Consider the following 25350-nt stretch of genomic DNA (forward strand, 5'->3'; position numbering starts at 1 on the left):
CAGAGAATATCACTATTCAGATGTTAAGTGTTTTAAGTGTAAAGTTTTATGACAGTGATTGTCATTCTTATTTCTTTACTACTGAAATTATAATGTTTTCAATATTCCCCTTTATTTCAATGGTTTAAAATGTGCAATAAATAATAATTACATTGGTCAAGTTTCTTCTGGGAAACGTTCGCATAGATGAAGCTGAGTGTTCTGTGCAGTTTTACACTGGTTTTCTGAAAAGGTTGTATTTCAAAATTAAAACTTACAGAAAGGATCTTTCGCTGTCATTGGTTTTGAAACACATGGTGGCCCTGATCCAACTCTGTTTTCAGCAAATACACGGAAGAGATATTCTTTTCCTTCAATCAGTTTTGTTACATGGAATTTGCAATGCCTGAGTGTTGAACTGACAGTGACCCAGCCCATTTCAGCTTTTGTATTGTCTTTCTTTTCCAGTACATAGTTTAGGATTTCACTTCCACCATCATCAAGGGGAGGCTCCCACTTGCAAATGACAGAATTTTTCCTCACATCTTCAAATACAAAGTTGACTGGAGGCCCTGGTGTATCTGTTAGCAAAGTAAGAAAAATGATGAGTACTCATCTTGTGCACCTCTTACCCAATACCCTGAACAACTAGGTGGTTTGAGGACATTCATTACTTACCTAACACATTGACTTCACATGAGGCTTTTGCAACACCATGATCATTTTCCACTTTAATTGTAAATGTGCCATGGTCAGCTCTGATGGAGTCACGGATTGATAGTATAGATTCTCCTTCTTTATGGTTGTCAATGCTCATACGTTCTGGCAGTGAAAGCTGGAAAGGTTCCTCTTCTGCAGCTTCACCCTTCTTCTTCCTTGTATACGTTGTTACTCTCTTTTTGATTTCCTCTGGTTTGATAACTTCATCATTCCTCAGCCAAGTGATAGATGGATAAGGTGACCCTGAAATATGTGCCTCAAGTATGATCTCATCACCTCTCTTCACCTCAAGGCCAGACTGTAGGTTTGCAGCAAGGAAGACTTTTGGAGCCTCTGTAATAAAGCAGAATGATAAATGGAGAGTAGAATCTTCCACTATGTTTGAAGATGTATGGCAATTACTGCAAACAATCAAATGAGTGATTCATACCAATAGGATCCACAGCTTTCACAAAAGGAGTAATCCGAGAAGGCTCACTGATGCCAGCAGCATTCTCAGCACGAACACGAAACTGATATTCCTTTCCTTCCTCAAGACCTTTCACTGTGTAAGTTAATAGAGGTACCAGATAGTCATTGCATCTCTCCCACCTCTCCTTGCCCTTAGCGAGCTTTTCTATTATGTAGCCCATAATCTTGCTTCCACCATCAAACAGGGGTGGTTTCCATGTAAGTGTTACTGATTTTGCTGTTGGATTATGGACTTCAAGGTCAACAGGGGGATCTGGAGGCTCTGTAGAAGAGTAGCAAAAGAGGAATTATATGAGAAAAGAAAGCATGAAGATTTTAGTTAAAATTCAATTTGCTAGATTATTTAGTAGAAAAAACCCTTACGTTTTGGGTCTTCTGCAATGATTGGGTTTCTTAGTTCAAGATATTCACCTCCTCCAATCTTATTGACAGCTTTAACACGGAAGTAATATTCACTGTTTGGGATAAGATCTTTGACTTGCCATGAAAGCTTATTTTCACCAGACATGACTGGGATATATGTTCTACGACCAGCTTCTCTGCGTTCCAGAACATAATGTAAAATAGGAGTACCACCATCAAAGTCTGGAGGTTCCCAGGACACTTTGCAAGAATTCTTAGTTACTTCGCTTGCCTTAATGTCTTTGCACTGTCCAGGTGGACCTGTTTTAAATAAGAATAATAAAATTAGTTAACTAAATAGATGGGAAACTGTATTCCTACAAATATGAAATTATATTTCATTTCTTTGCTTTGCAGAAAGCAGATCAAACCCACAAATTTTGGCTACAAAGCATATATATGAATTTGTGTTCCTAAAGGTGAAAAATATACAGAATTCTTATAGGCTTTTTAATATTTATATAATGACTATTCATAATAATTGGGCTTTGAGCAGCCACTGAGCAGTTAGACCAACTTGGGGTAAAGTGTTTTTTTGGTGGGATTTTGTAACATTAATGCCTCTATTGCAATCTACATGCGTCTGAGTTGAAGTGATTCCTCCCTGTGGCAGAAAAGGGATTTTTCTAGTCCTTTCTTTTGTCAGCTACAGGGCTCGAGTGAGGATAAGTATCTTTCTCAGAATGGAAGAAGCCTAGTTACCTATGACTTTGACGTTGACTGAGCCAGTTGTTGATGCCAGCTTGTTCTCCAATGTGATAGTATAAACACCAGCATCAGAATGAACACTGTCTATGACTTCAAGCAATGCAGAGGTGTAGTCACTCTTCATTGTTGTTCTGTCACCAGCTTTCAACTCTTTGCCGTCTTTGTGCCATGTTATAGTTGGGGATGGAACAGCTCTGAAGGGTATAGGGATACTTAATTTCTGTCCTTTAACAACAACGATGTCACGAGTTTTTAGATCAATGGTTGGATTACCTGTAAAAGTAATTATAATATTACCAGAAAGTTGCCAAACACCATTCTTTTTTTTCAGTTTTGCAGATCTGAAGAAAACAAAAGGAATTTATTCTTACAGTCTGGGTCCTTGGCAACCACTTTTTCTGAGATGTCTGATGGCTCACTAGCTCCAACAGCATTGACAGCTCTGACTCTCAGCACGTATTCCTTGTCTGGAACAACACCTTCCTCCACTTTACATTTCAGGTCTTTTATTGGACGAGAATTGATTCGCATCCATTTTTCTGTTCCTGCTTCACACATCTCAACATTATACCCAATAATAGGGCTTCCACCGTTCTTCTCAGGTGGTTTCCATGCAATGCAAATATGCTTTCGACCTGCATCTGTGACATGTAAATCCTGAGGAGGTGAAGGAGGGCCTGCAGAAATGGAAAAGAATTGTGTCAGTTTTCTCCCAGAATATCTGTTCTACACAGTACACTGCTTTCATAATCCATACACTCTGTAGTATACTACTACTTACTTGTTGGATCTTCAATATGGATGAGGTCAGTTGGTTCACTGGGATGACCACAGCCAGCTTCATTTTCTGCACGAACCTGGAACTGTACATCTGTACCTTCGATGACATCAGTCACTCTGAAATTGCAATCTGGACCAGCTGTCTTGCCAGCTTTTACCCAGCGAGTGGCTAGCTTTTCTTTCTTTTCAATAACATATCTGAATAAATTGGGGAAAATATTATCAGTGTTGAAATATGAATACTTCAGACTTCTTGCTCAATAAATTAGATGAAGAGCGATTAGAATAGTCTGGCCAATGGAAAAGTAGAAAGAGTCGTGGGTGACATATTCAATGAACTTTATTTCACATATCAGCCACTTAGTCCTAGCAGTCCTGGTAGGTCTTCGACATAATGGGGCTGACATTACTGACAGACCCAATTCTGAAAGCCAGTTCCTGAACTTCTGCTGTGTTCTCAGGTTTTAGAGAGCTGCAGAGGTAAAAGACCCTCCAAGCTATACTTGTATCTTTGCTAGTTTGAATCTCAGTGGTCAGTCCACTGAGAATATTTGTAGATATTATCTGTGAGTTACTCAGCTGTCAAAATTCTGCCTGTGATAGCCTATGGGAAAGTAATGAGAATTAAATGACTTATGTTGCTTCAGGCAGATCTCTGTAGTTCTCAGTTTAAGATATGCTTACTGCGATCAGGAAGGAGAGGAAGAGTGAAAATACGAAGAGGAAAAATCTAACTGGCATTCAAGGTGAATTTCAGAGAACAGATACTTTAGAAACCAAAGAAAAGGATATGAGAAGCAACCCAAAGGAGTAAAATGGTCTCTTCGAAAAGTGTAATAAAGAAGAGAATGTACAGAAAAGAGATGAGGCTTCACCTTGGCTGAGTGTATACAGTTTGAATGAGAAACTACGGCAGAAGAAAAATATAGTAATATTACTTGGTAGACGGCTTTAAGTGGCTACAGCTCTGGAGGAACTGGAGACTATAGTTACATTATTTTTTTTTTATTTTATATACAGTTCAGTTTGATTTGATTGATGATGTTTTGAGGATGTTGACACACATTCATTGTTCATACACATTAAGTTATTTATATTTGCATAATTTCCACATTTTAAAATCAACCCCTTAAATGCTTTGACAACATGGCTTCTCTTTTACATCCACCCACCTCTTTTTCATATAAAATGTGTTCATTTAAAATTTAAACATTTCAAGAGAAATGTCTTCATTCATGAAAAGATCTTAATCTACAGGAAACACTAAACAAACTTAAAATGACCTTACCTTTGAATCGGTCTGCCACCATCATTCTTAGGTGGTTCCCACTTCAAATCAACATGGCCTTTTGTCACTTCAACTATTGTAAGAGCGTATGGAGGCCCAGGAGTTGCTAAAGACAAAAATACACACATTAGAAGAACAGGAATCCATTACACTTGAGCTGTTTTTACTGATCACTCCAGAAATCTGAAACTTACTGAAAGTATCTTTAGCAAGCACTGAATCTTCAATTTCACAGTAGTCACTCTGTCCAATGGCATTTTCAGCAGCCACACGGAACACATACAATGAGCCTTCCGTCAGTGGGCTCACTGTGTACTTGGTATCTTTCACTGTTGTATCAACTGTCTGCCAGCCTTTTCGCCTTACATCTCTCTTTTCTACGATGTAGTTGGTAATTGGGGAACCCCCATCTTTTTCTGGTACTGTCCATTTAAGATCTGCTGTGTTTTTAGTAATATTAATAACCTCAAGCCACCGAGGTGGTGAAGGAGGATCTGTAAAATAGAAAAAGAAGGTAAAACAGGTTAGTGTATTTCCCATCGAAGATCTTGGAAGACAGGGAATACACCCAAACTATTAAAACTTTGTATTTTCTTAGCTGAAGCAGGGGAGACTCTAATAGTTAATGAGCCTTCCAAGAGTTCATTTGGTACCTACAGAGACAGGCAGACATGGGGCCTTTAAAGACAAAGACTGTGTTTTTGCAGTAGCAGCATGTTCTGAAAAACTACTCACAGAGTCTCTCCTTGCACAGCACAGGGTCACTGGGTTCACTGGGCTCACTCTCACCGGCCTTGTTCACAGCTCTTACGCGGAATGAATATTCTTGTTTCTCCATAAGCCCTTTGAGGAAGTGTTCAGTTGTGGGAACTCCTTCAGCCACTCTCACCCACTCGTCTGTTCCGGTCTTTAACAATTCAATGACGTAAGATTCGATCTTTGCTCCTCCGTCATGTTCTGGCTTTGTCCAGTTCAGGACTAATGATGTCTTGCCAACATCTTTCACAGTTGGCTTTCCAGGAGGCCATGGTGGATCTAGAGAAGAGTCCAATATTAATTAGATGACTGAAAACAAAGGATTTTTTTGTTGTTAAATTAAACCATTAAAAATGTGCTTATTGTACCAATTGGGTCTTTCACTAAGATTGGCTCTGTTTCCTTGCTTGGTTTTCCAGGTCCTGCAAGATTCTCTGCCAAGACACGGAACTTATATTTCTTCTTATTTGTAAGACCTTTAACTCTGTAAATAAAAATGATATTTGATTAAACCAAATCTACACATTAACTCATGCCTAAAATATTATTCTTTCTACTCTTCGTACTACAGTTTACCTGATAAAATCTGAAAATACACAAATTACTGCTAATGATGTTTTATGAAATGGTGAACATTCAAAATAGGTATTTTGTCAACAGTAAAATGGTGCATCACAACACAAAAACCAATGTTTTGAGAGCCATCTTACATTTTTGTATGTTCCATGGTTGTTAGTTAATATGATTCTATGAGTATCAGGAGAAACTCCCCCCCCCCCCGCCCTGGGTTTTGCCAAATTGATATTTGAGATGTCTGTGTCTGCTATTTTAGAATGTCTTATGAATAACCACATAGCACTGAAATTACTAAGCATAACATTCTACTCCACCCTGGAGACCTCGGCACAGGAAAGACATGGAGCGGGTCCAGAGGAGGGCCACAAAAATGATCTGATGGCTTCAAACTAAAAGAGGGAAGATCTACACTAGATATATGGAAGAAATTTTTTACACCGAGGGTGGTGAATCTCTGGAACAGGTTGCCCAGAAAGGTGGTAGATGTGCCATCCCTGGAAACATTCAAGATCAGGTTGGACAGGGCTCTGAGCAACCTGATCTACTTGAAGATGTCCCTGCTCATTGCAGCAGAAATTGGACTAGATGACCTTCAAAGGCCCTTTCCAACCCAAACGATTCTATGATTCTATTTTAAAAAAAGAGATGATTCACCCTTCTGTAAAGACGTTCTTCTTTAAAACTAATTATCAAAAGAAGTATGCCACCAGATGTTAGTTGGATCTAAACTTATGGAAGCAAGGAAATACGAGTAAGAACAATGTAAAACTTGTTTAAAAGCCTACTGTGACATTTTTATGTCCCTGTGACCTATTTCAGACTAAACTGACTACAGCCTTACTTGAATGTTGTATCTTTCACTGGCATTTTATTGCATTTTATCCATTTATCTTGCTCAGGATCATATCTTTCAACCCAGTATCCAGTTATGGGGCTGCCACCATCTTCATCTGGTTCATTCCATGTTAAGGTGACTGAATCTTTAGTGACCTCTGTAGGCTTAAGACCTGTTGGAGGGCCTGGTGGATCTGTATAAATTAATAAATTTAAAAAAAAACAAAACCATCACACATATGTTTGGGTTTTTTTCCCTGTTAAAATATTGTAAAAATGTAACATTAATTTAATTAACTAACCAAATGGGTATTTTGCAATGATGGAGTCACATTGTGCTGGCTCCCCAATACCATACATGTTCTCAGCACTGACTCGGAACACATATTCTTTAAGAGGAGTTAAATTAGTAGCTCTGAATTTTGTATCCTTAATAGTTGATGATAACTTGTGCCATATTTCACTGTCTGTAGCTCTTTTCTCAAGGACATAGTTGGTGATTTTAGAGCCCCCATCATCTCGTGGAGGATTCCATGTCAGAAGGCAGGATTCATTTGTGATTTCTGATACATCAAATGCAGCTGGTGGACCAGGTTTATCTGTAGAGGAACAAGATGTGACTGTTAATCTTCTGCTTGCATACCTCAGTCCATGACTAATGACTGTTATAAACAACATAAAATACATGCATACCAAGAACATTAACTTCAACAACAGCAGTTGCACGTCCACTGGAATTTACAGCTTCTATAATATAGGTTCCACTGTCACTCCTCTTGCTGTCTGTAATAGTGACTGTAGAATGATTAGGTTTGGTTTCAATGGTGATTCTGTTGTCAGGTCTCAAAATTTTGTCAGCCTTGGTCCAAGTAATCTGGGGCTCAGGCTTTCCAGTTACTTTAGCTGGTAGCTCAATTTTAGTTCCAGCTTTCACAGTAAGTCCAGCAAGAAGTTTCACATCTAAGAAAATTTCTGGAGCCTCTGATTTAGGAGAGAATGAAAACATTGTTATAGAAACAGTATTTCAGAGACTGGTAAAAATAAAGCAGCTACTGTAATTCAATGATTGAAGTAATTACCTTTTGCATCGATGGCCTGAATATCGTCTGTTGGCTTACTTGGCTTGCTGGCTCCGATTCTGTTCAAAGCCTTAACCCGATATGCATACCACTCCCCTTCCTTGAGTTTTGTTACTTCCATTCTGTTTGTCAAAAAAAAATTAAAAAAATCCAGATATTTAAAGTGGTGAGTATGGCTCTGTTACTTGAAAGGATATACCTTCTGTGTTTATTTTACTTACTTTGTTTCAACAACAGGCTCCCCGCATATCTCCCACTTGTCTGTGCCACGTTGAGATTTTTCTACCAAATAACCCTTAATGCGGGCACCACCATCATATTTGGGAGGCTCCCATGTTAGGAAGATTCCTTTCGATGTTGGATTTCTCCATTTAACGTTCTCTGGTGGATCAGGCACCGCTATTAAAAATTAAAAACATATGGGGTCTTAGAAACCAGTCTAAGGAAGATATTTTTTTACATCTTATTTTGAAGAAAATCAGCAAGATTTCAGAAACAGAAAATCAGCCACAATGTGAAACAGTTGACTCACTTGCTGGTGCTGACATATTTACAGGTTCATCAATGTATGCAGGTTCTCCTGGGCCACATTTATTGCATGCAGAAACTCTAAACAGATATTCTTTTCCTTGGATGAGGTCAGGTACAGTGAACTCTTGGTCAACAACATGGTCCATAACCTAAAGAGAAGTAAAGATCCAATGTGTTTCTAAAATTTATTTCCAAAGAGCAATTACCAAAATTAGACAGAAAATTCAGTAGCACATGTGGCAACAATATAGCAAATAGAAATTGAAATGAGAAAGAATGAACTTACTTTGTTCCATGTTTTCCGGCTTACTTCGCGTTTTTCAATTATATAGCCAGTAACTGGACTTCCACCATCATCTTCTGGAGGTTCCCATGACAGCTGCACTGTGTTCTTGATTACGTCTAAAACTTTAAGTTCTCTTGGTGCACTTGGACAAGCTAGAAATCACAGAAATTGTATTAATTATTTTGCGATTGGAGTTTGACAGTGATCTCTATGTAATCTATCTGCCAGAAGACTTATTCTTCTTAGTCATTCTTCCTTAAACACAGTTGGATATTGAAAACCAGAAAAAAGGGTTTTTTTGAGGATGGATTTCTAGTTTTTAGTTATATTTTAATATACTTGGTTTACTGAAAGCTGTGTGATTTCACATTATTAACTTTATTAGATTTTAGCAAGACAAATGTGGTGTGGTATGTTATTGATAGAATATATACATGTCCACTTACCAATGACATTAACGTCAATTTCTCCTGAAACAGATGACACAGGGTTTTCTAATGTTAAGAAATAAACTCCCTTGTCTGGGCGTTCACTTGGAGTGATTACAAGTTCTGCAAAGGAGGCAGTGGTCTTCATTGTTACACGATCACCCTCTTCTAAGACTTGATCACCAAAAGACCACGTGGCGGTTGGCACAGGGTAGCCAGTGATAGGAACACGGATCTTGATTGGCTCTGGAACAATAACCTCCAGCCCATCTTTAAATGCACTCAGGTCCATTGTAGGTCCAACTGGAAAAAGAGGAAAATGGATTCGATGAAATATTTTCAGATGTGCTGAATATGGCTAATAGTAGTTGTGTCGAGAGGCTGATTCTGACTGTATCTCAGCCTGAAGGTTGGAGCTGTCTAGGCCTAGCTGTGATTTATCACTCCCTACCTCTCCTGGCTAAACATTTTTTAGAAATATGTGCGATGATAAGGCATCTTAGCATTATCAAGTAGGAGATCTAATTCACCCTTTAATATAAAAACTATGTATTTTTTTTTACTTTTTGATTTTTTTATCTTCTCTGACTTTCTCTCCTGTTACCTCCCACCTTCCACAAAGCTAGGTCAGGAGACAAAAGTTCATGCCTTTCTCTTCAGGCAGCCTAATAGGTCTCTACCTAATAGTACAGCTTATTATCTGCAGAATTCACAATGGAGGAGAAATAGCTCAGAATCTCAAAGGTCTAAGGTTCTTTATGCTAGTTGGCATCACAGTTATCTGGTGAAATATATACATATTACCCCAAAAGATGAACTTTAATTATCTTGAATAAATAGCATATGGCTTACCAAAGGTATCATCTGCAGTTAATGGCCCAATAGCCTCTGCTGGGTCAGACACACCAGCTGCATTTTCTGCTGAGACTCTGTAGTAATAACTGCATCCTGGTTTCAATCCAGTTACCTAAAAAGCACAAATAATCATATAGTTAACTCATATTAAAAATTATCTACACATTTTGAGTACTTTGTTGATGAACAGAACATCTTACCTTAAAAGTAAGAGTGGGTACTAGTTTTGGGTTACAGCGAATCCACTTGTCTGTTCCTTCTTCTCGCCTTTCAACAATATAGCCCAAGACTGGACTTCCTCCATCTTTGAGAGGAGGTTCCCATGTAAGCTGCACTGATGACTTAGTTTGATCTGAATGATCCAGGTTAATGGGAGGACTTGGTCTCTCTGAAAATAATTTGAGAGAAAGACATTTTTGCAATTGATAATGGAGTATGGTTGTGCATATCAGCTGTCTATACATTAAAGTACTCTTTTTTACAGCCTTTGCATAGTTTTTTCTAAACCATTTTTTAAAATTTAAGTTGAATCCTAATTTCAGAGCAAAAATATTTGGAGTCCTTACCGAACCAAATGGTAGCAAGTTACTTCTGATATGTTTGAAGGACAAAAGTAGGAAAAAACTAACTGTACATGGTATTTGCAGCACATGTTTCTCAATTGAACTTTCCTGCACACATAATATATAAACAGCCAAAATGTCCCTGTCTTATAGTGTAACCACAATCAGTGCTTGCACGCTTACCAATTGGGTCCATAATTTTTACTGCCCGTGTAGCAGGACTTGGTTTGCCAACTCCAACCACGTTTTGAGCTCTTACTCTGAAGAAATATTCTTCATTTTCCACAACATCAGTCAGGACAGCTGACAGTTCATCAGCTCCAGTAGTCATGGTTGGCTCCCATTTGATGGAAGCTCTGTTACGCAGTTCGATAACGTAGCCAGTAATTGGAGATCCTCCATCATACTCAGGTGGTTCCCAGGTAAGTGTAGCTCCAAACCTGTTCACATCAGTAACTTCTACATTTTGAGGAGGACCAGGAACTTCTACAGTTTATTTTGGGGAGAAAAAGGAAAAACAAGGTATGTGTTTTTTACCTGTTCTTAGAGTTTTTACTGCTTTTTTTACACTGTCATCAATCACTGAGTCATAACTTCTGCTCACCAAATTTGCTCTTAGCTTCCACAGGTCTCTCTGTTTCCACTGGCTCACCAGTTCCCACTCTATTCCGTGCACTAACACGGAAGAGGTACTCAACTCCTCCTTTTTGAAGTCCAGTAACAGTGTATTCACAATTTTCAGCACGATCAGTGACTGTAATCCAGGTCTTACGCTTGATATCACGTCTTTCAACGACATAGCCTATTATTTTACTTCCACCATCACTTTCTGGTTCTTGCCAGGCGAGGCCAACTTCACCATCATAAGTTTCAGTGACTTCCAAGTTTCTAACTGGACCCGGAACATCTAACAAAGATATGACAATATTTTAGGGCATTGCATCTTTTTTTTTCCCCCTTCCCTGTGGCTTAAATAAACGTAAGCAAGGTTTTAATGGTGGGAGTACTTACCAATGACCTCTACATTGATGAATGCTTCTGCCTGGCCATGTTTGTTTCGAAGTATAACTTTGTACCTTCCCTTATCTGATTTCTTTGCTTCATAAATTTTGAAGGTACTGCAGTCAGTTGTTGTATCAACAGTTGTTGTGGGCAGACTTTCCTCCTCTTTCAACCATTCAGCTTCTGCTCTTGGATAGGCATCATATGGAACAGTCATTGTTAAAGGCTTCCCAACATCAACCACAAGGTTTTGATCACCAGTCTTGATTCTAGGTGCAGCTATGGAAGATCAATGTGACAAGTAAGCACTTATGTTTTTTTTAAAAAATAAATCTATTCATTTGTGTAGTCAGCAAAGAAGCTAACATAGAAAAGGAGCTGTTGTGTGAATTCTAAGCAAGTCCTTCATACATTCATTGGACTGCTCTAGGTAAAGAAACTCAGGCTGGTTGGTATGTAGCGTGTCCTCCTATAAAACCAGGGAAGAGGGATTTGCTTTTTTGAGCAACAATTTAATGCATTTTATTGGTCTGATCCTGTGAAATAGACAAATTAGGAATTAAATGTCTTATATGACTGAAATGAGTAGGTCAAATATTTTTCATGCTTTGGATCTGCGGTAACCTAATGAAAAGGTTCTGTGTCCTTTAAGCTCAATTCATGCTCTTTGGTATAGACACTGGAAAGTGACTTGTATTTTCGTCAACAGTTGGATCAGCATCGTATAATTAAAAAAATATTTGTTGCCTGAATTATAACTCATACAGTTATACAGATGCACTTTTCTCAGTCTGACTGTGTATTCATTTTAACTAAACTCGTTGAAAGAAGAAAAATCAATTAATTACAGAGTTAATTCACTAATCTAAGATTTTATAAAAGAAACACAAAGCAAGCAACTTACCAGCTAGTTCAAGCTTAGCTCTAGCTTCCTTATCTTTGGCAATAAATCTGTATTCCCCTTGGTCACGGGGCTTTATGTCGCACACCTGCAGCCTGTGGACCTTTCCTTCACTCATCATCTGATGTTTGTCACCTTGGACGATAATCATGTTGTTTCTCAACCATTTGACCTCTACACCATCTTTGTTCAACTCAGCCATGAAGATAACATCTGCACCAGGAGCTTCGTAAATATCTTGTGGTGGTCGGATGATCTCAACAGGTATTTCTGAAATAAATGTCCATTCATTTGGTGTTACTTGTGTATTGCTTTTATTATTACTAAATAATGAAGAAATAAATCCTATTCAATTTTACACAGACCTTCAACAAAAAGTCTTGCCCTAGATTTCCTGTCATCCACTCCACAGGAATATTCACACTCATCATCAAGTCTACAGTCTTTTATGATTAATCTGTGCAGATTTCCATCCTTTTCAAACTGGTATCTTTATGGGGGAGAAAAGTAAGTAGTATTTTAGTTTCCAGACAAAGCACCAAAGTAAAGCAAGCATGTTCAGCATATTAAAAAGCATAATAAAATGTACATACTTTTTGCCTTCTTTGATTTCTCTTCCATTTCTGTACCATCTTACACTGGCTTTCTCTTTGGAAAGCTGGCACGTAAAGACAGCATCATCAAATTCAGTGACGGTCTGGTCCCGGAGATGTTCAATGAAGTCTGCCGGTGCTTCTGTGATGAGAAGCTCTGCAACAGATTTGTCCTGTCCAGCAGTAACAGTGTATTCACCTTCATCTATAAACCCACAGTCTTTAATGATGAGTGAGTGTTTGTATTTATCAACTTTGTACAAAATCCGCTTGTTGAATGTGATCTCTTCACCATTCTTTGTCCATTTGAGGGTAGCATTAAGGCGATTGACTTTGCACCAGAATGTGACAGTTTTCTTTTCCATGGTCTCAATATCTTCAAGAGGCTCAACAATTCTGAGATCCTCCTCTGTTAAGACAAAAAAAGCCAAACTGATTAATTCACATCCTTATGATCCTGACATGAGATTGAATGTAAGATGATGAAATAATTTTAATGTAGTGCAAGTTATTTACCCAATACTGTTAAGGCAGCAGAGCTTTTGGCGCGTTCGCCTCTCTGGTTTGACAGTGAGATGGTATAGGTAGCTTGATCTTTCAACTGTGCATCTCTGATTCTGAGAGTGTAAACTAAATCCTTCTGGACAATAATGTATTTTGCACTATCAAATATTGCTTCATCATTTTTGTACCACTTCTCTTTGGCACCTTCTTTATTGACTTCACAACTGAAGATAATTTCTTGACCCTCATTAACTTCTTGGTCCTTCAGGGGAGTTATAATCCTGAGTTTTTCTGAAATTGAGAAAACAGAAGAAATAGGACCTCATGTAGTATAAGCAATGCAAAAAAATGTGCACCTGCACATTGATAAAATAAAGCTTACCTATCACTGTTAAGCGTGCTGTAGCTTTAGCTTCACCAACCATGACAGTATACTTTCCTGCATCTCCTAGAATAGAGTCTTTAACCACAAGTGTTCTCTTTTTGCCATCTGAAATGATGTCATACTTATCACCAGGCTCCAGGACTGTGTCACCCCTCAGCCACTGTACTGTAATTGCCTCTTTTGATACTGAACAGGCAAATTCAGCTTTGTCTCCTTCAAGCACCTCAAGATTTTGTGGTCTGGTAAGAAATTCTGCTGCAAGTTCTGAAAGAAAACATTTTTGTACATACATATGAGTTTATTTTATTTTTTACTTATGAAGAGAATACACCAAGTTGTGTATTCTTGTTGATTTTTTTTATTTTTTTCCAGAAAACAAGGACACTAAAGTAACTCTTACCATGTACTGTAAGTTTTCCTGTTGTACTAGAGCTTCGGAGCTTGCAAGTATATTTGCCAGCATCTTCAGGATGAGCATTACGTATGAGAAGAATTCTCTTCCGGCCATCTGAAATGTGTTCAAATCTACCACCATCAGGCACCTCTTCATCTCCTTTAAACCAAGTAACTTCGGCATTAGGCTTTGAAACTTCACAGACGAATTTTACAGTGTCATTTTCATTTACTTCAAGATCAGGAAGATTTTTTGTGAAAACAGCCTCTTCCTCTGCAACAAGAATTTAGAAAGATGATTAAAGCCTTTAATCAAAAAAACATTTTTTCTTGTTCATAGATTAGATTCTAAAAAACTGTGTTTACCTATCACTGTGAGTAGGCCTGAAGTTCGAGCTGTTTTTGCTTCACAGGCATATTCAGCTTCATCATCGAAGACGCATTTACTGACAACAAGAATGTGTTCTGCACCTTTGGAAATTATGTCATACTTTTTGCCTTTTCTGATTTCAACGCCATCCTTAAACCACTTCACCTGTTTTAGAACAAATCAGTATGGCTATTAATATTAACATACTCATCATAGATTTCAGTTATGTGTTCTTTTGTAACAACACAATAAAGTTGTCAATTTAAAAGAAAGCTCTAGTTGAAGGAGTTACTCAGATTAAAAAGTATTATTATTGACCTTGACACCTGGACGAGAAATTTCACATTCAAACCGAGCGGATTCTTTTTCTTTAACTTCAAGGTCAGTTAGGGGTTTCAGGAACTCAATACGAATAGCTGTAAGAGAAAAGAAAAATTTTAGTAGAGGAAAGTCTCCAGTAGAGAAGAATAAATTGCTGACATTGATAACATTGCCAGTCATAGACACTAGTACACAGCATTTATAGCACTTAGACATTTTGTAGAAATTTGTGAATTACTCACGTTCTACATTGAGAAAACATGATGTCTTAAAGTCCTTAGCATCACAGGTATAGGTTTTTGCATCATCCAGTGTGCAGCCATGGATAATGAGTTTTCTGACCCTGCCATCAGAAATGATATCATACTTCTTTGTTTTGTGAATTTCTTCTCCATTTTTGAACCATTTAACTTTTGCATTTTCCCTGGAAACTTCACATTCCAGTACTGCAGTGGCCTCCTCTTCAACAGTCTGGTCCTCAAGTGGTTTAGTAAATTCGACTGGGGGTTCTAAAAGAAACAGACAGATTTTTGATAGAAAAGATCTAAATTATAGCCAGCCCTATGCTAGTGCAGAACTGTCTCATACAGTTCACTAATTGTCCTTGACGACTAATCAAAAAGGCTCTTAGATGTCTCTGATGAAGTGGGTTTTTTTAGTTTTTATTTTTAATGCCCAGATATGTTCTAAATGAGCTAATTTCCTCATTTAGAGCCTACTGTAAAATTAGATTGAACGATATCCTTCTCCATGGGGTTTTTACTCATAAAACATCACAAACCCTTGCAACTCAGTTTCTTTAGCTGAATTATACCCATGTGATCTCAGTGACTCTGAAGTTATGCTCTGAACTTAAGGAATGTTTTTTTTTTATTTCTCCTTTAATTACTAAATTAGTTCGAAGTGTGTGCAGATTTTTTTTTTACCTCTTATCCATACACAACTTGCAAGCAGTGCAAGTGGGTAAACAGTCAATGTTATGTCACTTGACTGATGGTGTATTTGTGCTATCATAGGTTTCTCGATACTCCAAAGAACAGAAAAAAAGCCATTGGAGCCATAAAGCCCAGTATTTGTGGGTCATCTTGAGGAAAACTGAATGTTCAGTTCTGCACTGAAGCCCTGGAAATCCTAAAGAACTGATTCCTCTCCCAGGTATGACACATTTCCAGTATTTCCCCCTTTCCTAATGTCTTCTGTGAAGCATGAAGATTTTAAGTGGCTTTTCTAATCAGGAAAGTTATCACCAGTTCAATATTGTATGTATGATCCTACAAATTTGATATATGGTGTATATTAACAACCTATTCCAGGGTGAATCATGAACAGACCATTAACACTGATTATGGTATAATTAAAATAACTTACTTACCTTTTACAAAAAGATTTGCTTGAGTTCTGAAATCTTTTGCTGTCAGTGATACCTCTCCCGCATCTGTTAACTTGACATCTCTAAGAATAAGTGTGTGAACTCTCCCTTCAGCACGTATCACGACCTTATAAAGTACATTAAAAAAGTCCTTTGTCAGTATGTACAACAAATATTTAAGAAATATTTAATGAGATAGCATTGCTATTTATTGTTATCTACGAAGTTCGGATGTTTATTTTTATATGAAATTTTGATAATTTCCTTTTGTATATACTAGATATAGCTCAAGATGCAAATGCTTTGAGGATTTTGAGAAACATTTCTGGTTTGTCCTTCCACTTGCAAGAAATTGTAATTTTAAGTTTCCCCATGTTTTAAGGTATTTGTGGCCTTGTATTAGATAATGTAAGTCTACTATCATCTACTATGGGAGGCTGACATGAAATCATGTTTATTTTGAATAGGTACCAGTAAATACCAAAATAAGTAAATTTATGGGAAAAAGTTGGTATTGCTCCTGGCTACATCTAAAGTAAAAACTTTTAGAGAGATATAAAGAGGTTTATCACCCCCTCTTCATACATTCTTTTGTAAATGTGAGTTTGATTTTCTATTATTAAATTTTGGTAAAAAATCCTACCTAAAAAACCATTGCTGTGTTGATCTATTGGTGAAACTACTTTGCAACCATGAGTTTAAATTGGGCTACTCCTACACAAACATCCCTTTTCTCTGGGAGCAGACCTGGGAGATTCAAAGATACATCCCACATTGCAGCCATTAACAGGGCTGCTACGCATGCAGGTCATAAATTTTAACATAGCTCTTGAAGAATTCTATTTATTTATTTTCAGACAAGTATGTGATCAAGTAGTAGATGTTGGTTTAGAAAAATTAAGGGAAAAGCAAGCTTCTAATTAAAATGATAGGTCAGACAGATAAGAACAAAATAATGTTCCATCATACGGAATATTTAACATATAATAATTCTCTTGCCAGGCAGTCATAACTATCAAGCCACTGCACTGACAATTAGCTTTCTACATTTTTATTCCTAGACTCAGAAGCAAATACTTTGATTTATTATATGTCTCATCTGCTGAGTTTCAATTTTGTTTATCTGTCCTTAAATACTGTAATGGGGTCACCTATTGCCATGATTGGTTTTCCTTTTCATATTTGTATATTTATTTATTTTTTTAATTAAATAGTTTTGACGTAGGCAAATTTGGTGAAGCTCAGAAAGATCTAGTAAAACGTAAAAATAATATGGTAAAAATTCTATTTAAAAGAAAAAAACCTGTACCAAAGTATTTTTAGCAGCATTATTACAGGTTCTAAAACTTTGCTAGGAAATGTAATGCCTTGAAAGTTTGCTTTGCCTGAGGCTTCCAATTTGTGTTTCCATTTGCATTATTTCCCTTAGGCGCACGTGAAAAAGTACATGAAAAAGAAGTCTTAAAACCAGTGATATCCATTTATATTTTATGTTTCTTAATGTATTTCTTTATGTTTCTTTATTAACTTTATATATTAAACTGACTCCATTCCAGGCTGCTCAGATCTCAGAGTTAAGAGCCAGCACTTGATGAAGGGTTAAAAATAGCTAGTGAGAAGTGCTTGACAAGCAAATCTGCCCAGAAAGTTATCTGGAGAGCCAGAACAAATGCCTGAAATGGAATCTGAATCCTCTTAATCCCCTTATATGCAGAATTGGACTGCAACTGAGCATTCAGATGAAAAAAGCATTTCCTGATAGCACCTTTCAAAACCCTCTCACTGTAACTACAATTAACCTGAGCAAAACTCATTCAGTACCCCTGTGACTGAGTCTCCAACAGAATCAGGCACAAAATGACTGTTGTAATGATTGATATTTTGGAACCCCAGTTTCCCTTTGTACGATAAATAACTTGTAGGATTCCAGAATATTGGAATTTCTGGGGGCAAAAAATGCTATATCTTATTTAGAAAGGATTTACCACTTGACACAGCAGCACTACTGTATTGCTGTGCGTTAGTACTTCTACTGGTGGAGAGTAAATAGGAAATAAAGAAGGGTAAGAGAGCTGGAAGAGAGGAAGGAGGAGGAAATGTGAGAAAAATAAAGTTTAGTTTCTTTACCTTTTCACTGGGCTCCAGCTTCTTTCCTTGCAGGAACCACTCTACTGGGATTCCCTCATAAGAGAGTTCGCAATCGAAGGTTGCCGATTCCCCAGCTGTCACCGTTACATCCTTGAGGGGTCTCAGCAAGCCAATTACTCGAGCTTGGTAAGGAGAAGACATAATTTTCAGATTAGTCACTTCTACCCAAAAGAGAGAGCTGCTGCCCTTATGTACTAATCTCCATGGTGGCTTCCCTCAAGAGAGAAAGACATCGCAGTGCTGCTCTTTAAATTCCCGAAATAGAAGAGGCCACCCTGGGTTTTTAGGGGAGGGCTGGTCACCTAAATTTTCCTATTTGCAGACCATGTTTCTTTAAATTGAACAAGGTCAGCAGGAAAGTTGCCGTGCATCTGTCTCCCTGCCAGGCCTGGCATTCCTCTTGCTAGATAAGGCATGTGTTTTCCAAAATAGCGAGGGCCAGGATTGGAGTGGGAAACAAGTGGTCTTCAACTGTGTGGTCTGTTCCTGTCCATCAAGCTCTTAGCCCTATCCCCAGATATCACTGTGATCCCATCCTCTCAGGTTAACCTGATACTTTAATGCAGTAAAGCCTTTGCTTGTAATACTTTGATTTCATAACAACCATGAAGCAGCCTTCAAGGCCATCTCCTTATTTTCACTTCTCCTGTACGAATAAACTCTATACAAGGTTAAAAACATATAGGACATTTCTCAGCTAAAAAATTAAAATCGCTCGAGTAATTGATCCTTGAGTTGCTGTTCTGGAAACAATTGCTGTGGGTTCAATACAGTATAGAGATTTGTCCACCCGTTCCAAATAGGCAAAAGTACCTTGTTTTCACTTTTAAACTTTTAAGATAAAAGACCTTAAGTTTAAAAGATGCTTACGTTTCACTCGAAGGTGAGCACCGGATTTGGCATTTGCTGCTTGGAAGTCTACTCCACCAGCTTGATCTAAGCGTACGTTGTACAGTGTAAGAAAGTGCTTTTTGCCTTCCTCCTTGATTTCACAGTCCTGCAAAAAGAGAATTGAAACAATTTTTTCAGCATCTTTTTTGTTCACCTCACCATAAGAGAATTGCCTAGGGACTAGCAATACAGAATGTACTTATTTATGTAAAATCATTTATTATTCAACTATTTTATATAATATTTTGGATTAAGTTCATACAGGACAGGTGGGCTGGGAGGACTACAGAGAAACTGCCTGAGCAGCCAGGGATCTGTTTAGGAAAGCCAAAGCCCAGAGAGAAATAAATCTGTCTAGGGACGTTAAGGGCGACAAGAAAAGCTTCTACAGGCAAGTCAGTGATAAAAGAAAGACACTGCAAAATGTGGTCCCTCTCCAGAAGGAAACAGGAGACCTGGTTACATGGGATATGGAGAAGGCTGAGGTACTCAACAACTTTTTTGTCTCAGTCTTCACTGGCTCTAGCCATGCTGCCCGAGTTGCAGAAGGCAAAAGCAGGGACTGGGAGAATGAAGAACTGCCTACTGTAGGAGAATCACAGAATCATAGAATCTTCATGGTTGGAAAGGACCTTTGAGATCATCGAGAACAACCAAACAACCTACAATCTCTGCCACCAGAGCACGCCCTGAAGTGCTGCATCTAGATGTTTCTTAAACACCCCTAGGGATGGTGACTCAACCACCTCGCTGGGCAGGCTGTTCCAGTGCCTGACCACTCTTTCAGTAAAGTAATTCTTCCTAATATCTAATCTAAACCTCCTCTGCCGCAACTTCAGACCATTTCCTCTGGTCCTGTCATTATTCACTTGGGAGAAGAGGCCAACACCCACCTCTCTACAACATCCTTTCAGGTAGTCGAAGAGGGCAATGAGGTTTCCCCTCAGCCTCCTCTTCTCCAAGCTAAACATGCCCAGCTCCCTCAGCCTCTCCTCATATGACCTGGTCTCCAGACCCCTCACCAGCCTGGTAGGTCTCCTCTGGACACGCTTCAGCACTTCTATGTCCCTCTTGTACAGCGGGGCCCAGAACTGAACACAGTACTCGAGGTGAGGCCTCACCAGTGCCAAGTACAGAAGATCAGGTTTGAGACATCTAAAGAACCTGAAAGTGTACAAATCCATGGGACCTGATGAGTTGCATCTGCAGGTCCTGAGGGAAATGGCAGATGAAGTTGCTAAGACATTATCCATCATATCTGAGAAGTTGTATCAGTCTGTTGAAGTTCCCACGGACTGGAATAGGGGAAACATAACCCCAATATTAAAAAGGGGGAAAAGGAAGACCCAGGGAACTACAGGCCAGTCAGCCTCACCTCTGTGCCTGGCAAGATAATGGAACTCAAGATCCTCCTGGAAACTATGCTAAGGCACGCAGAAAATGAAGTGATTGGTGACAGCCATCGTGGCTTCAGTAAGGGGAATTTGTGTCTGACAAATTTGGTGGCCTTCTACAACAGGGTTATAATGTTGGTTGACATCATTTATCTGGACTTGTGCAAAGCATTTGACGCTGTCCCATACAACTTCCTTGTCTCTAAATTGGGACAAATGGACCACTGGTTTATAAGGAATTGTCTGGATGGTTGCACTCAAAGAGTTGTGGTCAATGGCTCGATGTCCAACTGGAGACCAGTGACGAGTGGCATTCCTCAGGGGTTGGTATTGGGCTGGTGCTGTTTAACATCTTTGTTGGCAACATGGACAGTGGGATTGAGTGCACCCTCAGCAAGTTTGCCGACAACACCAAGGCTGTGTGTTGTGGTCAACATGCTGGAGGGGACGCCATCCAGAGGGACCTGGACAGGCTTGAGAGGTGGGCCTGTGTGAACTTCATGAAGTTCAACAAGGTCAAGTGCAAGGTCCTGCATGTGGGTTGGGGCAATCCCAAGCACAAATACAGGATGGGTGGAGAATGGATAGAAAGCAGCCCTGAGGAGAAAGACTTGGACCGTGCAATGTCCGCTTGCTGCCCAGAAAGCCAACCGTATTCTGGTCTGCTTCAAAAGAAGTGTGGCCAGCAGGTTAAGGGAGGTGATTCTGCCCCTCTACTCCACTCTCATGAGACCCCACCTCGAGTTCTGAGTCCAGCTCTGGGGCCCTCAACAGAAGAAGGACCTGGACCTGTTGGAGCAGTCCAGAGGGCTGGAGCACCTCTCCTACGAAGACAGGCTGAGAGAGTTGGAGTTGTTCAGCCTGTAGAAGAGGAGGCTCCAGGGAGACCTTATAATGGCCTTCCAGTACTTAAAGGGGACCTACAGGAAAGCTGGGGAGGGACTCTTTATCAGGGAGTGTAGTGATAGGACGAGGGGTAACAAGTTTTAAACTGAAAGAGGGCAGATTTAGATTAGATATCAAGAAGAAATTCTTTACTGTCAGGGTGGGGAGACACTGGAACAGGTTGCCCAGAGAGGCTGTGGATGCTCCTTCCTGTAAGTGTTCAAGGCCAGGCTGCATGGGGCTTTGAGTAACCTGGTCTAGTGGGAGGTGTCCCTGCCCACGGCAAGGAGGGTGGAACTACTTCAAGGTCACTTCCAATCCAAACCATTCCATGATTCTATGATTCTACATTTTAAAAGTTATTAATGAAAAAAAACAGTATTTTTATTATAGTCACCCTTATTGAAAGCAGAAATAGATTTCACTTAATTTCTGCAGCCACCTTCTTCTCCCTCATACCCTACCATCCCACGCATGGTTGAGACACACATAAGAAATATCCTGAGACATTTGCTTACAGCTGATTCAGTTAGGGGTTCTCCTTTTAGCTTCCAATTGCCATGGACACCTTCCTCAGAGATTTCAATATCAAAACGGGCAGTCTCTGTCTCAATCACCTCCACACTGTATAGTGGACGTATAATCTCAATATCCCGATCTGGAGGAAAAAAAAAAGAAAAAAAAAAAGTGATTGATTCCCTCAATCTCTAACAGACCCCAAAAGATCTCTACTACAGAGCAGCCCAGTAAAATAACCATACCTTCAATATTGAGTTTAGCAGAGGTTTGATCAGTACCACAGTCACAAGTGTACTGTCCAATATCCTTCTTTAAAGCTTTCTTGAGGATAAGGATTCTCTTTTTACCATCAGCCTTAATAACAACATTCTTTGATGGAGTAATTGGTTGGCCATCCTTCATCCATTTCACTGGGGCATCTGCTTTGCTGATTTCACATTGTAAGATTACTTCATCTTTCTCTACAGCAGTGTAATCCTGCAGCTTCCCAGTGAAGTAAGGGTCTCCCTCTGCAAGCAAAAGTTGGAGACATGTTTCAGTCTGAAGTTTTAAGCTTTCAGAAAGGACAATTAGTTCTTACCATAAAATACATTTCTTCTTTATGCCCTGCAAGAAGGATTAAATATAGTCCCTATAAATATTACAGAGTTCTGTTGCAAAGAGAGAAAACAACAAATATGTAAGAAACAATTCAGCTTATTACTAATATTACTGACAACAATTGTTTTGGTGCACTAGGAATTTCAGAGCACCATTTAAGTATCCAATAGACACTTTTGCAACAGTTGCATGACGTTTTAAAGTTATTTTAATTATGCTTTGTGAATGGGGAAATGGAGACCCAAAGAAGACAAACAAATTGTAAATTTGTCAAAAATCACAATGTAAGTTTAGGTGAAACCAAAAAAAAAAAAACAAACATCAAAGCAAACCAAAACCAACCCAAAGACTTTCTGATCATCATTTTTCATTAATAACCCTTTTCTGATAATATACATCATGTAAATCCTTTTGGGTATTCTTACCAAGAACAGTGAGTTTAGCTTCTGAGGATTTTCCCATAGCTTCCACTCTAATCTGAGAAGTATCATCAATAGTAAGATCTTTGATTGTGAGCGTATGGAATTTGCCATCATCTGTCATTGAAACAAGTTTGCTGGTATGTAATCGCTGGTCATTCTTGAACCAGATAACAGGGATATTTTCATGGGAGAGTTCCACAGTGAACACCGCAGTTTCTCGCTCCTTTTTTGTGACATCCTTGAGAGGAGTAATGAATTTCAGGCGGATACCTATAACAACATAACATTTCATTAAAACAATCTTATCAATAAAAACTATTCAAGGACTACAGTGCAGATCTTTCCTAGAAAGGCAAAGTCAGACAAACCTTCAATAATTAGCTTGGCACTTGTTCTCTTATCCTCAGCTTCAAACATGTATTTAGCTTCATCCTCAAATGCAACAGATTTAATAATCAGAGCATGCTTTGTTCCATCTGAAATAATTTCAAATCTTTCATCAGGGGTGATCTCTTGCGTTCCTTTCAACCAGCGGAAAGTCTTGGGTTCTCTGGAGACCTCACATTCAAATTTGGCTTCATCTTTCTCAAAGACCTTCACATCGCTTAGTGGAGTGATAAAGATGAGAGGCAATTCTGAAATCAAAGAAGAGCACTTTTAGTTCAGCGATAGGTTCATATAGACCTTTCTGCTGCTAGATTTGTTCTAATGCCCTGAGATACAAATGGAAATGTTGGCAAAGTGCAGACTGTACCTTTCACTTTGAGATTAGCAGCACTTTTAGCATTAGCAGCTTGGAAAGACACTTCTCCAGTCATATCAAGTTTGCAGTTATGAAGGACAAGAGTATGCTTCTTCCCATCTTCAATGATTTCACAGTCCTGGTGATAAAGAAACACACCCCCACAAATATGAGTATTCTAAGAACCACTCTGAAGACATTATTATTAAATATGTTTTTTCTAGTGTAAATTGTGGTCTAAAAGTAAACAAGAAGCCTTACAGGTGAAGGTGTTAGGGTTTCTCCCTTTAGCTTCCATATAGGACGGACATCAGGCTCAGAAATTTCAATTTCAAAACGTGCTGTTTCACCAACAAATACTTCCACTCCATACAGTGGGCGCTCCACTTTAATTAAGCGAGCTAAAAGAAAAAAACCCAAAAGTTCACATCATTTATTCACTCATTCTATACCATAGAAATGTGGTACCGGAAAGGATCTCAACTCTCTCCCCGTCCCTTCCTTATGGCATTGAAATGCTATCACTGATAAATGCTCATTTATCCCCTTTTTAAAAAGCTGCAAGTTTGGGCAGTCTACAACTCTCTTCTACAATATGTCTGAAAATTTATTTATTTTTAGTAAGAATATTTTTCCTCATAATTAACCCAGATACCTGTTACAGTGAATTAAAGTAATTGCTTTTTTTCTGACTGTAAATGGACATAGAGAATAATTGATCATCACCGCCTTTACAACAGCTATTTGTAATATCTTAAGATAAATACTCTTAATAATTGTAAATCTAGGTATTTCAGCTATTCATCATAACAGCATGTTTTCTAAAGGTACAGTTTTTGGTGGTGTATACTACAGAGTGTCTGTCTGCCTGTCTACAAGTTTTACAAAGGTTTCAGTACTTTTCCTAAGCCAAGGCATGGTAACTTACGCTCAACGCTGACATTAGCACTTGTCTTGTCAGTTCCACAGTCACACTCATAAACACCCTTATCACTCTCTGCAGATTTCTTGATTTTCAGGATACGGCGCAAGCCATCCGTTTTTATGGAAATTCTGTTGGAAGCTACTAGCTCTTCACCATCTTTGTACCATTTTACTGGCACATCTTTGCTAAGTTCACACTCCAGAGTAATATCATCTTTCTCCACAGCACTGTAGTCTTGTAATTTCACAGTGAAATATGGATCGGCCTCTACAAAAGGCATGGTGGATATGAAATGGTAAATTAGTAATATAAATGTACTAAAACATCACTGTTTTGTCACTTTGTACTTATAAAAATTGTTTATACATATTATATAGCATATTTCAAATTATGTAATTACCTAAGACTTTGAGGTGTGCTTGCGTGTTCAAGTCCTTGACTACGGCCTTTATTTCGGAGATATCATCAAGTGTTACTTCTCTCATTTCTAGTTTATGAACTTTGCCTTCTGAAGTCATAAAAACTGTTCTGCTCGTGTGGAGCCTCTTGTCATTTTTGTACCATTTCACTGGCATGTCTTCATGAGAAAGCTCAAACTGGAAGTGAGCTGTTTCCCCTTCTTTTACTGTTTGATCCTGTAGAGGTGAGATGAACTTCAGCCTCACACCTGTAATGTAGACACATAAATACCATCAGAAAAAGGCTAATGTGGTTCTACAAAACACATTCC

The 25350-nt window shown here is 38.6% G+C and overlaps 1 protein-coding gene across 39 annotated transcripts in view; it reads right to left on the minus strand.

Annotated features, from left to right (window-relative positions):
- Positions 1-25350, minus strand: part of TTN (titin) — a 244262-nt gene that overhangs the window by 74352 nt on the left and 144560 nt on the right. For all 39 annotated transcript variants that reach the window (XM_054210417.1, XM_054210392.1, XM_054210385.1 and 36 more), the window contains 44 exons: positions 25021-25287; positions 24624-24887; positions 23957-24096; positions 23708-23834; positions 23322-23588; positions 22957-23223; positions 22174-22440; positions 21931-22070; positions 19113-19239; positions 18222-18364; positions 16098-16221; positions 14968-15234; positions 14723-14820; positions 14401-14569; positions 14042-14308; positions 13639-13905; positions 13269-13547; positions 12753-13161; positions 12525-12649; positions 12163-12429; positions 11268-11537; positions 10861-11163; positions 10440-10742; positions 9894-10081; positions 9691-9805; positions 8857-9141; positions 8411-8562; positions 8126-8273; positions 7815-7992; positions 7594-7715; positions 7208-7495; positions 6817-7113; positions 6522-6708; positions 5473-5588; positions 5084-5383; positions 4543-4842; positions 4349-4454; positions 3062-3258; positions 2652-2957; positions 2275-2553; positions 1534-1833; positions 1130-1432; positions 658-1032; positions 258-560 (listed from right to left, as the gene is read on the minus strand). In XM_054210417.1, the coding sequence (XP_054066392.1) occupies positions 258-560; positions 658-1032; positions 1130-1432; positions 1534-1833; positions 2275-2553; positions 2652-2957; positions 3062-3258; positions 4349-4454; positions 4543-4842; positions 5084-5383; positions 5473-5588; positions 6522-6708; positions 6817-7113; positions 7208-7495; positions 7594-7715; positions 7815-7992; positions 8126-8273; positions 8411-8562; positions 8857-9141; positions 9691-9805; positions 9894-10081; positions 10440-10742; positions 10861-11163; positions 11268-11537; positions 12163-12429; positions 12525-12649; positions 12753-13161; positions 13269-13547; positions 13639-13905; positions 14042-14308; positions 14401-14569; positions 14723-14820; positions 14968-15234; positions 16098-16221; positions 18222-18364; positions 19113-19239; positions 21931-22070; positions 22174-22440; positions 22957-23223; positions 23322-23588; positions 23708-23834; positions 23957-24096; positions 24624-24887; positions 25021-25287 (10002 nt within the window). The remainder of the gene's footprint in view (positions 1-257; positions 561-657; positions 1033-1129; positions 1433-1533; positions 1834-2274; positions 2554-2651; positions 2958-3061; positions 3259-4348; positions 4455-4542; positions 4843-5083; positions 5384-5472; positions 5589-6521; positions 6709-6816; positions 7114-7207; positions 7496-7593; positions 7716-7814; positions 7993-8125; positions 8274-8410; positions 8563-8856; positions 9142-9690; positions 9806-9893; positions 10082-10439; positions 10743-10860; positions 11164-11267; positions 11538-12162; positions 12430-12524; positions 12650-12752; positions 13162-13268; positions 13548-13638; positions 13906-14041; positions 14309-14400; positions 14570-14722; positions 14821-14967; positions 15235-16097; positions 16222-18221; positions 18365-19112; positions 19240-21930; positions 22071-22173; positions 22441-22956; positions 23224-23321; positions 23589-23707; positions 23835-23956; positions 24097-24623; positions 24888-25020; positions 25288-25350) is intronic.

This window comes from Rissa tridactyla, chromosome 7 (assembly GCF_028500815.1).
Source record: "Rissa tridactyla isolate bRisTri1 chromosome 7, bRisTri1.patW.cur.20221130, whole genome shotgun sequence".
Lineage (NCBI taxonomy): Eukaryota > Metazoa > Chordata > Aves > Charadriiformes > Laridae > Rissa > Rissa tridactyla.